The 17,673-nt window shown below is 49.3% G+C and overlaps 1 protein-coding gene across 1 annotated transcript in view; it reads right to left on the bottom strand.

Annotated features, from left to right (window-relative positions):
- The window catches only part of dnah1 (dynein, axonemal, heavy chain 1), a 995,196-nt gene that overhangs the window by 894,332 nt on the left and 83,191 nt on the right, over positions 1 to 17,673 (bottom strand). The window contains 2 exon segments of the mRNA XM_038812191.1: positions 4,344 to 4,505; positions 11,099 to 11,231. Of these exon segments, the coding sequence (XP_038668119.1) occupies positions 4,344 to 4,505; positions 11,099 to 11,231 (295 nt within the window).

The following is a 17,673-nucleotide window of genomic DNA, read 5'->3' as shown; positions in this document are numbered from 1 at the left end:
GATTTGTTTATTGTCACGTGTACCGAGGTACAGTAAAAAGTATTTTTCTGCATGCAGCTCAACAGATCATTAAGTACATGGGAAGAAAAGTGAATAAAAGAAAATACATAATAAGGTAACACAAGATATACAATGTAACTGCATAAGCACCGGCATCGGATGAAGCATACAGGGTGTAGTGTTAATGAGGTCAGTCCATAAGAGGGTTATTATGATGAGACTAGTGCAGATGCCTGAGACAGAAGCAGAGGATCACAGTGCCACCCGGTTTGTGATAGAGCGCTGCATCGTCCTCAGAGAATCTCCTGCATTATGGTGGTCTGCTGTGCCTTACACAACCTGTCTGAGCAGTGAGGCAACCTTACTGATGAAGACCTGGAGGAGCTGCACGTCTCTTCTGATGAGGAGGAAGTCCAGGAGGGAGTTGAGGAAGAGGCCGGGGAGGAGCCAGACGATGGAGGCCAGGTGGGGTCAAGGGTTCGCATGGGCAGCAGACCCGCATTGCTTCTCACTTCATGCTCTAAAATCAGCATGTTGCCCAACAGCTCAACAAGCCACCCCCCAAAACCGTTGTGACGTGGAGGGCACATGAAACCTTAGTCATCAGGGTGTTCAGCTGGGGAGTCCTTGTGCCTGCTCAATGCAGGAAGGTGATGACAACTCACAGTGAGGAAAGCTTGAAAGTGCTCCTCAGCTATTGCTTATGTCTGTCTCCTGTCAGTCTGCTGCCAGCATGCTGACTCCCCGGCTCATGTGCAAGTGAGGCTTAGCACAAAATCCATTTGTCCTTTAGCACTAGAAGGGGATTAGGGGCAAGGGTCTAGGGCTCACTAATCAATGCCCAAAGCCTTTCAGGATTTATGTATCTTTGACTTTGAGTGGGCAACATCGTTGGCTTGACATTGAGGGCCTATGAGAAGAGCTGTACCCAGATGGGGAAAAGCACTTTCTTACTGGGATGAGGGTTGGCATTAGTGAGGCCTTGAGGTTGTGAAGAACAAGATTTTGAATAAACTGACATGCGCATTTGTAACATTTGATGAAGACCCCCATCTCTATGTGCCTAGCTTCACCTGTGCTCAATCTGTGACCCTCCAATTCGTTAGCCTTGTGAACGCTTCCACTTTTTTAAGGTGTATTCCCAGGATGCATATCAGAAGTGGAGGTGGCCTGCTGCCTTCCACACCCTGTTGCCTGAGATGCTGATGGTGGCCGTCCTCTGGATGGCCAGGACTGGTGTTTCCGCGTCATCCTGTTATGCCCGCTGACCCCAAGCTGCACCGGTATCAGGAAGTGGGGGGATTGAGATGGGCTGCTCACTCCCAGGCTCTCCTGGGTGGAAGGCCCTGGGATGCATTACAGCGGTTTCTCCTCCCTCCATGGAATGGATGGGTATCTGGAGTTAGCTCCAGAAGCCTCAACTTCATGTCATGGTCCTGTCCTGGAGGCCCGCCATTCTCTGCACCGTGGTGTTGAACCCCTCAGCCAGATTCCTCATGGACTGAGCCATGCTTCGGAATGCTTCAGTCATGGATCTGCGTCTTTCTCAGGCCATCCACTTTGGCCGCCACTCTTGCAGTGTTTGCCTGGGTGCCAGGCATCGCTGGCAACATCTCCTGTGACAAAAGGCTTTGGGACTTCTCCATTCGGCCTTGCAGTTGCAGGAATGTCGCTGACAACCTCTCCTGGTATTCCTGGATCAGCGTTGCATCTTAAGCAACTGAGGAATGAATGTGTTCAGAGGCACATCACCAGGCTCGGGCACAGCTGACTCCTCGGATCCAGCACACCTCCGACTGTCCGGCCTCTGGGATGTTCCTGCCTCCACCTGATATGCATCATAAGCTGTATGGTGCTCATCAGATAGTAACCCAGAAGCCTGTCTGCTAGTTCACCCACTGAGGTGTGTGTCTCTGCAATGGTGGATGGTACGGGTGATAGGTGTGACATTTCATCTGTGTCCTCTTCCGAGATTTCCAATGAGGTGCTGTCGAGGGTGGCGGTGGAATCTTTGGTTGATTTTCCTGCAACGCAAGGGATATGGTTTTAGTACATGGTCTGGTCAAGGGTTGCATTACAAAGAACTCACTTGAGGCTGGTCATCAGGATGAAGGTGCAGTGGCCCTTCACTTTTCTCTCACAGACCCACCTCGCTCACAGCGCAGGCCTGCTCCACTCCTGCCCTCCCCTGCGAGCTCCATGACTCTCTCCTCAAATGGAGTCAGGATCCTCACTCGGGCATTCCACCACCCATTTTTTCTCTCTCTCAGCAGTTGTGGGCGAGCTTCTCCTGCAGGAACATAAATGGGGATCACGTGAACTGGATGCCTAGCAGGTCAGAGTTTGATGACAACTGGCATGTGTTGGCACTGCGTCTGAGCAGGGAGGTGTTTATATGAGGTGTGTCAAGTGGGATTTGGGATGATGCTGGGAGGTCGGGTACTGGGAACTTGCGAGTTGGCAGCATGTGGGTTTCAAGTGACATTCCAGGGGATGCTGGAAGGGTAGAGTGTCAAGGGGATTCCGGGGGCATTTACCCTTGCTGATTGTAGTAGGTCACTAGCTTTTTCCTACATTGCACACCGTCCTCTTGATCAGGCTGCAGGCTCTGACTAATGTTGCCACCATCTCCCAGGCAGGATTTGTGACGTTGCTGGATTTGTGACCTTGCTGGAGCACCTCCTCCCAGCCCAACGGTATATTGTGGGCCCACCTCTCGTCCACAGCATCCAGCAAATGGCTGAGAGTCCCCTCCATAAATCCAGATGCTGGTTCCTTGCTGCCATCCTCCTGGTTTGGATAGGATTAAGTGCTGTGGAGCTGTTTAATTGCAACACTGAACTGAACTGCTCAGATAGCATGGTCGAATGGTCGAATCAGACGCTTTGCACCTTAGGTGCAGCATTTTTCAAGTGAGGAAAACATTTTTTTCAAAGTGTCTGAAGATTGTGATCCAGATCGCAAGTGGGGCTGGTGGGAATCGTAACTATTTTCTCACCAAAAATGGCACTTTGTCATTTTTCGGAAAATTCTGCCCATAGTGTTGGAATACAGATCTGCCATGATCTAATTGAATAATGAAGCAGGCTGGAAGGACTAAATGGTTCTCTCATTCTTGTTTCTATGTTCCTAAAATGTCACAAGATACTTCAATGTAGCTTAGAATACTTTATGCTGAAACACGTGCTGTCTCTAATCCAATTGCACACACCAGTTTTGCATTACTGAAATGTGAGAAATATGAACTTACAAAGTAGATTGTTAGATGCTTGAAAATTGTTATTGAAAGGATCATTATTGTGGTCAGTTGATAATTCTTTCTTACTGCCAACAGAACTCGAATGAAAACCAAAGAAACTACGATTTTGTAACTTCTGGGCCGGGATTCTCCCCTATTCAGCAGGGCGGGGGGTCCTGGCGGGATGGAGTGGCGTGAAGCACTCCGGCGTCGGGCCGCCCCAAAGGTGCGGATTTCTCCGGCGGGAAAGGCCTTTGGCGCCACGCCAGCCGGGGCTGAAGGAACTTCGCTGGCCGGCGGAAGTCCGCGCATGGGCCGGAGCGTCAGCGGTTGCTGACGTCATCCCCGTGCATGTGCAGGGGAGGGGGTCACTTCCGCGTCCGCCATCATGAAGACTATGGTGAATGCGGAAGGAAAAGAGTGCCCCCATGGCACAGGCCTACCCGCCGATCGGGGGGCCCCAATCGGCGGGCCAGGCCACTGGGGGGGGCACCCCCGGGGCCAGATCGCCCCGCGCCCCCCCAGGACCCCGGACCCGCCCGTGCCACCTGGTCCCGCCAGTAAGGGAGGTGGTTTGATTCACGCCGGCGGGACCGGCATGACAGCAGCGGGACTTCGGCCCATCGCGGGCCAGAGAATCGCCGGGGGGGGTGGGGGGGGGGGGGGGGGGGGGGGCCATCAAATTTCGGGATTCACGCCGGCCCCCGGCAATTTTCCGACCCGGCGGGGGGGTCGGAGAATCCCGCCCCTGATTTCAGTGAAATTGAGCATCACATGTTTAAGAAACTGTCGGTTGTCATATTTTCATTGGAGGTGTGCATTCAAAAGGATAAGATCACGCTAGAAGGTACAGAGGATATTTATGGGGATGTTGGCAGGAATGGGTTAAATGTTAGGTCTGATCTAAATCTCTGAAAATAAATACTTGGTTACTCACTACAGGATAGATCTTTCTTTATTATTTGAATGGTTTACATGTGTAATTTAGAGATAATGTTCAGTTTATCAAATAAAGCAATTTCAAGTGTAGCTAAGTTATCCATTTCTGTCCATAGCAATTGCGTATATTAAGACAGCTAAACAAGCATAACTAGAAAATACATACCAGTTTCAGTAATACCACCATTCACAACTGTTTGGTTTTTTTCATCTCGAATTAAATCATAACTATTTGCTTTCTGCACCAGATAGAGTTTTTTTTCCTTGTCGTAGTCCAGAACTCCAACAAAATACCACCTGTAGCCAAGCGAATCACTTTTGGGATCATCTGAAGATTAAAAATAATGATTAAAATGTAGTGCTTGAAAAACCACAGCCATTGATTAGCTAAAATAGGTTTGAATAGCTGGTTCTTGTCTGAATTTGTACTCCATTCTACACCTTCGACCTTGCTCTCCAACTACCTCACAAGGCTAATGAAAAGTCATTGCTACACGTTAGCACTACGGATTACTGAGTGAATTTTTGATGTGGTGTTTCAGGTGTTGGGACAGCCCAATTTCATAAAAAGCTCCTTCATAAGCATAGTGAATATGTTGATTCACCATTTCCATATTTCTGACTTCCACCCTGGAAGCCAATGGAGGAATTCAATCCAACATGGTAGGCAGCAGAATTCAGGTGTGAGAATGAGTCCTTCTGCATAGCCTATCATATTTGATGCTGAGACACTTGAGGTTATTCATTTTAGTGGCAAGAATAGAAAAATCAGAAAATCTTCAAAAGGGCATGAAACCTTTTAATACTAATGTTCAGAGAGACTTGGGTGTACTCCTGCAAGGAACACAGAATGTCAGCATGCATGTACAGCAAGCAACTAAAAGGCAGACTAACATTTATTGCAAAGGTATTGGGTACAAGAACAATAGTCTTGTTACAATTGTCCAGGGTTTCAGTGAGACCACATCTAGAGTATTGTGTGCAGTTTTGGTCTCCATATCTAAGGAAGAATATACTTGCCTTGGAGATAGTATGGCATACGATCAATAAATAGGTCCCTGGATCAGAGGGTTGTCTTATGATTAGAGACTGAATAAGAAACATAAAAGATTCTGAAGGGCTTTCACAGGGTAGACACTGCATGTTTTGTTTCCCTGAGCTGGGAAGTCTACAATGTAGGAGACAAGGATTGATCATTTAGGTGTGAGACGAGGCGAAGTTATTCACTTAGAAGCTTGTGACTCTTTTAAATTTTCTACCCTGAAGGTTGTGGATGCTCCAACATTAAACATAATTAAGACTGAGATAGATTTTTGATCCCTCAGGAAATTAAGGGAAATGGGGGTTAGGCAGGAAAATGGAGAGGAAGTGGAAAATTAGTCATGGTTCTGCTAAATTGCGAATTAGGCTCGAGGTGTCATATGGTCTACTCAAGTTCCTATTTCTTAATTCTTATGTCCTTGAAGGAGATGAATGGCAGATTCACCAGAATGCTATTTGGGTTAAAAGAGTTAAATTAGGAGGACAAGTTTCAAAGACTCGGGGCTGCATTCTCCGTCCATCCAGCCGGCCAATGGGGTTTCCCATGTGGGACAGCCCCAGATGGTCAGGAAACCCCCGGGCTGCCGGCAAAATGGCGCATCCCGTCGGCGGAGAATCCAGCCCTAGGTTTGTATTTCCTTGAGTATAGACGATTAGGGGTTTTTTCACTAAGTAGCAATAATCTAACAATCCAGTAGGGCCAGCGACTGGTATGGCTCCTGTTACTGATGAGTTTTCCCTCATTCCTCATTGACTTCAATATCACTGGGCTCCCTGGTGCCATACTTGATTTAATCATGAGATTACAACAGGCCACCTTATCTCAAATTCAGCTTGAGTCTAAATTGAACCAAAGGTGCAGTGAAGTTTTGTGCCTTGATCACGACAAACTGGGTTGCTTGCAGTCTGAGATCCAGCACTTAAATTTACTAACATCTAGTGCCTGTGTAGATGTGAAATAGAAGAATGAAAACCAATACCATGCTGGGAGGGGCGTAAGGGTGGGTGGAAGGGGCAAGTGGGTCCTGTTGCTTTAGGAGATGTGGGGGAAAAAAAATTGTCTATATGTATGTGTGTGTGCTCATCCAACAGCCCAAAATGAACAAGCAGTTTTAGACTTGGATTTAAATTCAGCATGACAGTGTACCCTAATATCCCTTTCTTTGGTTGAGTTTCCAATTTTTATTATATCTACAGACAATTGGCTGGTGTGTATCAATTGTTGTAAATGTGCCAACTATGGATATAGGTAGATCTTGACTTTCTGCGAAGGTACAAAATAGATGAGTGAATCAGAAGTCAGTTTTATATCTCTCCTGATGACTCTTCCATTAACTTCAATGGAAATAAACGTATATTTGTCTCAGAGCCCAGACATCCAGTACTCTTGTTGAAACTGCTGCACCCCAGGGAAAAAGTTGCTTGATTGACAGCTCTGTCTCTTTGATCTCTACGGTCATTTTCACAATGTTTATTGATTTGAATAAATTGAATGGTTTCAAGGACTTGTGATTTCTGTTATTGATACTTTAAAGGATATGGATAACTGACACGTCTATTAACTTAGAAAATAGAACATAGAACAGTACAGCACAGAACAGGCCCTTCGGCCCTCGATGTTGTGCCGAGCACTGTCCGAAACCAAGATCAAGTTATCCCACTCCTGGTCATTCTGGTGTGCTCCATGTGTCTGTCCAATAACAACTTGAAAGTTCCTAAAGTGTCCGACTCCACTATCACAGCAGGCAGTCCATTCCACACCCTAACCACTCTCTGAGTAAAGAACCTACCTCTGACATCCCTCCTATATCTCCCACCCTGAGCCTTATAGTTATGCTCCCTTGTAACAGCTACATCCACCCGAGGAAATAGTCTCTGAACGTCCACCTCATCATCTCATAAACCTCTCATCCTCCTCTGCTCCAAAGAGAAAAGCCCTAGCTCCCTCAACCTTTCCTCATAAGACCTAACCTCCAAACCAGGTAGCATTGTGGAAAATCTCCTTTGCACCCTTTCCAATGATTCCACATCCTTCCTATAATGAGGTGACCAGAACTGCACACAATACTTCAAATGTGGTCTCACCAGGGTCATGTACAGTTGCAGCATAACCCCGCGGCTCTTAAACTCAAGCCCCCTGTTAATAAACGCTAACACACTATAGGCCTTCTTCACGGCTCTATCCACTTGAGTGGCAACCTTCAGAGATCTGTGGACATGAACCCCAAGATCCCTCTGTTCCTCCACATTCCTCAGAACCCTGCCGTTGTCCCTGTAATCCGCATTCAAATTTTTTCTCCCAAAATGAATCACCACTCATTTATCAGGGTTAAACTCCATTTGCCATTTTTCGGCCCAGCTCTACATCCTATCAATGTCTCTTTGCAGCCTACAACAGCTCTCCACTTCATCCACTATTCCACCAATCTTGGTGTCATCAGCAAATTTACTGACCCACCCTTCAGCCCCCTCCTCCAAGTCATTGATAAAAATCACAAATAGCAGAGGACCCAGCACTGATCCCTATGGTACACCTCTGGAACTGGTCTGCAGTCTGAAAATTTTCCTTCCACCACCACCCTCTGTCTTCTATGCGATAGCCAGTTACTTATCCAATTGGCCAAATTTCCCTCTATCCCACACCTCATTACTTTCTTCATAAGCCGACCATGGGGAACCTTATTAAATGCCTTACTAAAATCCATGTATACGACATCAACTTCTCTACCTTCATCTACACACTTAGTTACATCCTTAAAGAATTCAATCAAATTTGTGAGGCAAGACTTACACTTCACGAATCCGTGTTGACTATCCCGGATTAAGCTGCATCGTTCCAAATGGTCATAAATCCTATCCTTCAGGACCTTTTCCATTAACTTACCGACCACCGGAGTAAGACCAACTGGCCTATAATTACCAGGGGTCATTCCTATTCCCTTTGTTGATCAGAGGAACAACATTCACCACTCTCCAGTCCTCTGGCACTATCCCCGTGGACAGTGAGGACCCAAAGATCAAAGTCAAAGGCTCTGCAATCTTATCCCTTGCCTCTCAAAGAATCTTTGGATCTATCCCATCTGGCCCAGGGGACTTGTCGACCCTAAGGTTTTTCAAACTTGCTAATACATCCTTCCTCAGAACATCTACCTCCTCCAGCCTACCCGCCTGTATCACACTCTCATCCTCAAAAACATGGCCCCGCTCCTTAGTGAACACTGAAGAAAAGTATTCATTCAACGCCTCTCCTATTTCTTCTGACTCCATGCACAAGTTCCCACTACTGCCCTTGACCGGCCCTAACCTCACCCTGGTCATTCTTTTATTTCTCACATAAGAGTAAAAGCCTTGGGGTTTTCCTTGATCCGACTCACCAAGGACTTCTCATGCCTCCTCCTAGCTCTCCTAAGCCCTTTTTTTTTAGCTCAATCCTTGCTACCTTGTAACCCTCAAGCGACCCAATTGAACCTTGTTTTCTCATCCTTACACACGCTTCCTTTTTTCCTCTTGGCAAGATATTCAACCTCTTTTGTGAACCATGGTTCCCTCACACAGCCATTTCCTCCCTGCCTAACAGGGACATACCTATCAAGGACACACAGTATTTGTTCCTTGAACAAGCTCCACTTTTCATTTGTGCATTTCCCTGACAGTTTCTGTTCCCATCTTATGCTCCCTAATTATTGCCTAATTGCATCATAATTACCCCTCCCCCAATTATAAACCTTGCCCTGCCGTATGGCCCTATCCCTCTCCATTGCAATTCATTACCCAGTACCAAATCCAATGTGGCCCCCCTCTTGTCGGCCTATCCACATATTGTGTCAGGAAACCCTCCTGCACACACTGCACAAAAATTGTCCCATCCGAACTGTTATACCTATAGATCTTCCAATCAATATTTGGAAAGTTAAAGTCACCCATGACAACTACCCTGAGACCTCCACACCTATCCATTATCTGTTTTGCAATTTCGTCGTCCACATCTCTATTACTATTTGGGGGCCTATAGAAAACTCCTAACAACATGACCACTCCTTTCCTATTTCTAACTTCGGCCAATATTACCTCAGTAGGCAGATCCCCTTCGAACTGCCTTTCTGCAGCCGTTAAGCTATCCTTGATTAACAATGCCTCCACCTCTTTTACCACCTTCCCTACTCTTACTGAAACATCTATACCCCGGAACTTCCAACAACCATTCCTGTCCCTGTTCTAACCATGGGCGGGATTCTCCCCTACCCGGCGGGACGGGGGCTCCCGGAGTAGGGGAGTGGCGCCAACCACTCCGGGGTCGGGCCTCCCCAAAGGTGCGGAGAATACCGCACCTTTGGGGGCTAGCCCCGCGCCGGAGCGGTTGGCACCACGCCGACTGGCGCAAAAAACCGCCGCCAGCGGCCTTTCAGGCCCGCCGCCCAGCAGCGGGGCTGGCCGAAAGGCTTTCGCCGGTTCGCGCATGCGCCGGCGGTGACGTCAGCGGCCAGCTGCCGCTGACGTCACCACCGGCACATGCGCGCTGTGGGTTTCTCTTCCGCTTCTGTCATGGCGGGGGCCGTGGCGGCGGCGGAGGAGAAAGACTGGCCCGCCCCCCGATCGCGGGCCTGGCCACCGTTGGGGCACCCTCCGGGGTCCGATCGCCCCGCGCCCCCCCCCAGGACCCCGGGGGCCTGGTCCCGCCGCCACCAGAGGTGGTTCAAACCTCGGCGGCGGGAGAGGCCTCTCAGCAGCGGGACTTTGGCCCATCGCGGTCCGGAGAATCGCCGCAGGGGCCTCGCCGATCGGAGTGGCGTGATTCCCGCCCCCGCCACTTCCCGGGTGGCGGAGAATCTCTGCCACGGCGGGGGCGGGATTTTCGGCGGCCCCAGGCGATTCTCCGACCCTGCTGGGGGTCGGAGAATTTCGCCCCATGTCTCCATAATGGCCACAACATTGTAGTCCCAAGTACCAATCCACGCTCCAAGTTCACCTACCTTATTCTGGATGCTCCTTGCATTGAAGTAGACACATTTCAACCCACCTTTCTGTCTGCCGGTAAACTCCTGCGACCTTGATACCCTCCTTAGTACCTCACTACTCTCAACACTAGCTTCTGCACGACAGCTCGTTTTCCTATCCCCCAGACAAATTAGTTTAAACTTGTAGTGAAATTATTTTTGAAAACATAGTGGAATGTAATGACTGAACGAATGACTTTCTAAAAGCTATTTTTTTAAACATCATACTGTTACTATAGAATTCATTGGTTCTATAGTGTCTGGTGGGTCAATGTTCATGGAAATGCCATAGCTTGGCAAAGGAGGTATGAGGGGCCATAATGGGTTGATGGCGACACCTAGCATAGGAGTCCTGAGGTTGCATGGATGAAGCATGGGGAGTGCATAGGGTAAGTGGATAACAGAGAGGGCTGGAGGGCCTTTAATTTAACTGGAACGAAGTCCCACAACACTGTGGCGAGCCTTTTAAACAGCCCATTTGGCACCCAGCAGCCCCTTTGACTACCTCTGAATCTCCTTCCTGAGTCAGTTGGCCCACACCCACCTCTGGCAATGAAGATCCTGCCTTTGCAGGCACTTTCCCCTGAGATGGGCGGACCGAGACAGAAATTTTCCTGACTCCAGCTACCTGCCTCAATGATGAAGCTTCAACCAATGTTTACGTTGGTGGGTGGGGTACCAATCAACTGGCTGCTTTGTCCAAGTCTATAGTATAATAAAATATAATATAACATAATATAATGTAATATAACATAATATAATGGGATATAATTGTGCCTTATGAAAGTGGTCACTGGCCAGGCATATGCACAATTTACAGAAATAACAAGAATAACATTCAAAATCACAACATTTGTTACACTACAACATTCTTGGTATACCGTACCATGTCCTAACTTGTCATCTTTGGGTAGAAGTGCTTTCGCTGGGATAGGTTTCCGAATATCAGATCCTTCTTCATAGCCAAGTTGTAACCATTCTTCTGGTGTCCGACATTCAAATTCTTCATCATCAAACACCTATAGCACATCATGAGGAATTCACAGTCATATACTTGGACTTAACAGATGACAGTGATATTTATTTGGGTTTAAACCTAGTTTAAACTTTGACAGGACTATATGATTGAAGATTCTGAATGAATTAAATGAATAGTACCAATCATACCGTAAAACTTTATAGAGTGAATTTTCCTGTCCCCACCAAGAACTCTCTCTTCCCTAGCCTGGTACATGATGGACAAAAGTTACTCAATATGTTGGCTTGTCTGGGATGACGTACACCTGAGTAGTGTCCTGGCCCAATTTACATTACCATAGCCCAGTTGCATTGGAATGAAAGTGGAGACCTGGCTTTGGTCTTCAGGATCTTCCACTTCTTTCTGGAGTAGAACCTAATTTAAGGGAATCCCACTTACCTTTGGATTCCTTTTGGCTTTCTGCCATCTCCATTAAGTGCCCTAAGGAAGGCCTCAGTGCTCGCCAATGTCCCAGACTCCTCTTTCACCATTCCGCCAGCAGAGCAGACACAGCAGAGGTGGTCGCTCAGTGGTATACAATTGTGAAGGAGTGGTTCTGGGAGTCCTCAACATTGGCTCAGGACCCCGTGAAGTCTCATAGTATCCGGTCAAACATGGACAAGGAATCCTGCTACTGATTATCACCTACCACGTTCCATCAACAGTTCTCTTCCACATTGAATACCACTTCGAACCAACACAGAGAATAGCAAGTGCATAGAGTGTACTCTGGGTTTTGTAGTTTGATGTTCATCATTAAAATTGGTTCAGCAGTACCACTGATGAAGCTGGCATGCCCAGCATCACTGATGCCAGCCTTCAGTTCATTTGATTCACACCACATAATATCAAGAAACGGCTGAAGGGAAACAGCAGAGGCTTTGTGCCCTGACAATATTCAGCCAATAGTATTGAAGAATGCACTCCAGAACTTGTCGCGCCCCTAGCCAAGCTGTTCCAGCGCAGCTACAACTGCCATTTACCAGAAATGTGGAAGATAAGAAAGAGGACAAATCCAGTCCAGCCAATTACCGCCCCAATCAGTCTATTCCCGATCATTAGAAAAGTGATGGAAGGGGTCATTAACAGCGCTGTCAAATGACACTTGTTAGCAATAACCTGCTTATCTGTGCATCCCATCTCCTAAACTCACTCTTCATTTGCTCCACCACTCTAGTCAAATTTAGCTTATGCAGCCTGCCCCAGTCTCATGCCGCCTGTATCCCTAAGTATCGGACACTTTCTCCGACCATCCTAAATGGCAGCCCCATCAACCTGTTCTCCTGGCCCCTCGCCTGCACTACAAACATCTCACTCTTAGTCATGTTCTCTGCCAAATTCTCTCAATATTCCGAGTACACTGTCCATCCCAGCCAGCGGGTCCGCTACGTACAAGAGCAGGTCGTCCACGTACAGCGAAACCCTGTGTTCCACCCCTCCCCTGGTCATTCCCTTCCACCCCCCTCGCAGCTCCCAAGGCAATCGGCAGAGGTTCTATGGCCAGTACAAACAGCAACGGGGAGAGTGGACATCCCTGTCTGGTCCCCCGGTGTAGTCTAAAGTTCTCTGATGTTGTCTTATTCGTCCTCACGCTTGTCATAATATATACCAATATATCATGGTGCAGACACACACTGATGGACACACACAGGGACCAATCAACATGTACAAACACTGCAGCCAATCACCAGTTAGAATACACACACTATAAAGGCAGAGGGCACCACGGTTCCTGCTCATTCTGGGTGCTGCCTCTGAGTGTAACAGGAACTTATTCAGCCAAGCACGGACTCACAATACGTGCTGAGAGAATCAACTGGTTCGGACAAGGCTTAGGTCTCTAGTTCAAGTTAGCATTATTTAGACCCACAGTCATCGTGTGTTAGAAGTAGTTAATAAAACTGAGTTGAACCTTCATCTGTGTTGGAAGTGTCTGTTCATCTCTCCAGCCTACACTAGCCAACACATCATGATACCAGGAGTTGAGGAACGCTCGCACTGCTGAGACCTACCCTTCAGTGATTTGCCTTCCACCAGTCTCCAGCCATCCTACAGAATGGACTCCGTTCGCCCGCCACCGCCTCTCCGCATTGCAGGGAATCTGGGCTCCAACTGGAAACTTTTCAAACAGCGCTTCCAGCTGTACCTCGAAGCCAGGGGCCTGGAAGCTGCCTCGGACGCACGTAAGGTTGCTCTCTTCCTCTTCACAGCCGGTGACCACGCTCTGCACATTTACAACTCGCTCACCTTCGATGAGGGGGAGGACAAATCGAAGTTCAAGACCATAATTCTGAAGTTCAACAGCCACTGCGCGGTCGAGGTCAACGAGAGCTTCAAGAGATACATGTTTCAGCAGCGAACTCAGGGTAAGGACGAGCCTTTACAGTCCTTTATCACCCACCTCCACGAACTTGCGCAGTCCTGCAACTACGGGTTCACCTCTGACTCCATGCTCCGTGACCAGATTGTTTTTGGTGTTCAATCTGAGCCCCTGCGCCAGCAGCTACTAAAATTAAAGCAGCTCACTCTCTCCATGGCCATTGAGACCTGTGTGCTTCACGAGCATGCCTCCACGCGCTACTCATGCATCCAGGCTGCTGAAACGGCGCGGCAAGCCCCCTACGAGGCAGAAAGGATCCAGATGATAAAATCTCTTCAGGCTCTGGACCTGAATGATGGCGGCCATTTCATGCGTTTTTCGCGGAGTCCTGCGCCCACACGCAGCGAGCACGCTGACGTCACGGACCGCTTCGCGCAGGTGGCGCGACAAACGTCCCAACGCTCCGGCGTGCGGCAACTGCGGCTCCACCCACTTAAAGGGGCAATGTCCCGCGAAGTCCCGACGCTGCCTGCAGTGTGGCAAACGAGGCCACTACACTGCAATGTGTAGATCTTCCATGCCTGCTGCTTTTCGAAGGTCCACCCAGCCCCACAGAGACGTCAGGGCTATCCAGCCTGCCATCGATGAATCTACTCTACACCTTGATTCCGACTATGCCTGCAATGACCCACAGGTCCCGTTCCAAATCGGCGTCATTACTACCAACAGGATGTCCCCCAACTGTGGCACTGAACCTGTCCACGTCCACAGCGTCAGTCAGGATGATGAGTGGTGTGCCACCCTTATGGTCAACTAGTCCCCTGTCAGGTTCCGCCTGGACACTGGCACTTCTGCCAATCTCATCACGTCCTCTGATTTCCGCAAGCTCTGCATACAGCCTGCTGTCCTGCCATCCGCGTGTAAATTGCTCGACTACAATGGCAATTCCATCGCCGCCAGCGGCTCCTGCCGCCTTGAGGTGACACATCGTGCTGACACAGTCATTCTCCCGTTCGAGACTGTTGCTGCCTCAAAAGCCTCCTTGCTTGGTGCGCAGGCATGCAAGCTGCTCCACTTAGTGCAGAGAGTACACTCTCTCTCTTCAAGCGACACACCTGCATCCTCTGACACAGACTTCAGGGCGCAGCTCGACTCCATCATCCAACAATACCATGATGTTTTCGAAGGCATGGGCACGCTCCTATACACGTATAAAATCTTACTCAAGCCCAACGCCACGCCTGTCGTTCACGCACCTCGCAGAGTCCCAGCGCCCCTCAAGGACTGTCTCAAGCAACAGGTCCAGGACCTCCAGGACCAAGGAGTCATCTCTAGGGTCACGGAACCCGCAGACTGGGTAAGCGTCAAGAAGCCGTCCGGCGAGCTGCAGATCTGTATTGATCCTAAAGATTTAAATCAGAATATCATGCGGGAGCACTATGCGATTCCGAAATGGGAGGAGCTCACGTCCGAGATGGCCCACTCCAAGCTATTCTCAAAACTGGATTCCTCGAAGGGCTTCTGGCAGATCCAACTAGATGAGTCAAGCAGGAAGCTGTGTACGTTCAACACACCCTTTGGCAGGTTCTGCTACAACCGGATGCAGTTCGGCATCATCTCTGTGTCCGAAGTCTTCCACCGGATCATGGAGCAGATGATGGAGGGGATCGACGCCGTCCGGGTCTATGTAGACGATATTATCGTCTGGTCAACCACCCCGCAGGAACACACTGCCCGCCTTCAGCGTGTTTTCAGCCGCATCCACGAACACGGCCTCCGCCTCAATAGGGCCAAGTGCTCCTTCGGCCAGTCCAGTATCAAGTTTCTGGGGGATCACATCTCCCACCAGGGGGTGCGTCCGGACGTGGACAAGATTGCAGCAATCACGTCCATGAAGACGCCCAAGGACAGGAAAGCGGTTCTCCGGTTCCTAGGGATGGTGAACTTCCTTGGGAAGTTCATCCCGAATCTTGCTTCACACACCACGGCCCTCAGAGACCTGATTCGCAAAACCACAGATTTCCAATGACTCCCTGCTCACGAGTGTGAATGGCAGGAACTGAAGGCCAAGCTTTCCACGGCCCCAGTGTTGGCTTTTTTCGACCCGACAAAAGAGACCAAAATCTCCACTGATGCCAGTCAGTCAGGCATTGGTGTCGTGCTCCAGCAACGGGACAAGGCCTTGTCATGGGCCCCCGTTCCGTATGCATCACGGGCGATGACTCCAACAGAGCAGCGCTATGCGCAAATCGAGAAAGAGTATCTCGACCTTCTCACCGGAGTCGTGAAGTTCCACAACTACGTCTATGGGCTTCCGCAGTTCACGGTTGAAACAGACCACCGCTACCCTTGTAAATATTATCAAGAAGGACCTGAATGATACGATGCCTCGCCTCCAGCATATCTTACTCAAGCTGTGCAGGTACAACTTTCAAATGATCTATACCCCGGGCAAAGACCTTGCCGTTGTCGATGCTTTCTCAAGGTCGATCACAACTCCATGTGATCATGACGGCTTCATTTGCCAAATAGACGCTCACGTCCAGTTTGCAGCCTCACATTTGCCAGCTACAGATGCACGACTGATGCAAATTCGCCGCAAGACAGCGGCTGATCCACTTCTGCAGCGGGTGATGCGCCTAATGTCGGACGAGTGACTCAAGGGCCAATGCCCGCAATTTTACAACGTCCACGATGACCTGGCGGTTGTCGACGGGGTGCTCCTGAAATTGGATTGCATCGTCGTCCCACAAAGCATGCGCCAGCTGGTGTTGGAGCAACTCCATGAGAGATCGAGGAGTGCCGCCGCAGGGCCAGAGAGGTCGTCTACTGGCCGGGAATCAATGATGACATCGCCAATGTGGTGCTCAACTGCTCCACCTGCCAGCGTTTTCAGCCCGCCCAACCACGGGAGACCCTGATGCCCCATGAGCTCGTCACAGCGCCTTGGACCAAAGTGGGCATCGACTTGTTCCATGCATTGGGCAGGGACTACGTCATCATCATCGACTACTTTTCCAGTTACCCGGAGGTCATCAGGCTGCACGGCCTCACATCCTCGGCTGGGCAGCATGGTAGCATTATGGATAGCACAATCGCTTCACAGCTCCAGGCTCCCAGGTTCGATTCCGGCTTGGGTCACTGTCTGTGCGGAGTCTGCACATCCTCCCCGTGTGTGCGTGGGTTTCCTCCGGGTGCTCCGGTTTCCTCCCACAGTCCAAAGATATGCGGGTTAGGTGGATTGGCCATGATAAATTGCCCTTAGTGTCCAAGAATGCCATTAGTGTTGGGTGGGGTTACTGAGTTATGGGTATAGGGTGGAGGTGTTGACCTTGGGTAGGTGGTAGGGTGCTCTTTCCAAGAGCCGGTGCAGACTCGATGGGCCGAATGGCCTCCTTCTGCACTGTAAATAAATTCTATGTAAGTGATCAGGGCATGTAAGGAGACATTTGCCCGACATGGCATTTCGCTGACGGTCATGTCGGACAATGGCCCCTGTTTTGCGAGCCAGGAATGGGCCGGCTTCGCCCGACACTACAATTTCCAGCACACAGGGACCAATCAACATGTACAAACACTACAGCCAATCACCAGTTAGAATACACACACTATAAAGGCAGAGGGCATCACGGTTCCCGCTCATTCTGGGCGCTGCCTCTGAGTGTAACAGGAACTTATTCAGCCCAGCACGGACTCACAACACGTGCTGAGAGAATCAACTGGTTCGGACAAGGCTTAGGTCTCTAGTTTAAGTTAGCATTATTTAGACCCACAGTCATCGTGTGTTAGTTAGTTAGAAGTAGTTAATAAATTGAGTTGAACCTTCATCTGTGTTGGAAGTGTCTGTTCATCTCTCCAGCCTACACAAGCCAACACATCAACGCTAGATTTTGGGGCCTGGTACAAAAGTGTAACCCAGTCAACAAAGCCCTCCCCGAACCCAAACCTCCCACAAATAGTCCCACTCCACTCGGTCAAAGGCCTTCTCGGCATCCATTGCCACCACTGCCCCTACCTCTCTGCCCTCCGGGGGCATCATGATCACATTGAGTAGTTGTGGTGAATCATAATAGCATAATTCGCACTGTTATCACACATGTTGTACCATGCCTCTGTAAGCTCG

Source organism: Scyliorhinus canicula, chromosome 11, assembly GCF_902713615.1.
Source record: "Scyliorhinus canicula chromosome 11, sScyCan1.1, whole genome shotgun sequence".
In the NCBI taxonomy this organism is placed as follows: Eukaryota; Metazoa; Chordata; class Chondrichthyes; order Carcharhiniformes; family Scyliorhinidae; genus Scyliorhinus; species Scyliorhinus canicula.
The sequence above is the reverse complement of the archived record's forward strand: the minus strand, read 5'-3'. Positions and strand labels throughout refer to the sequence as shown.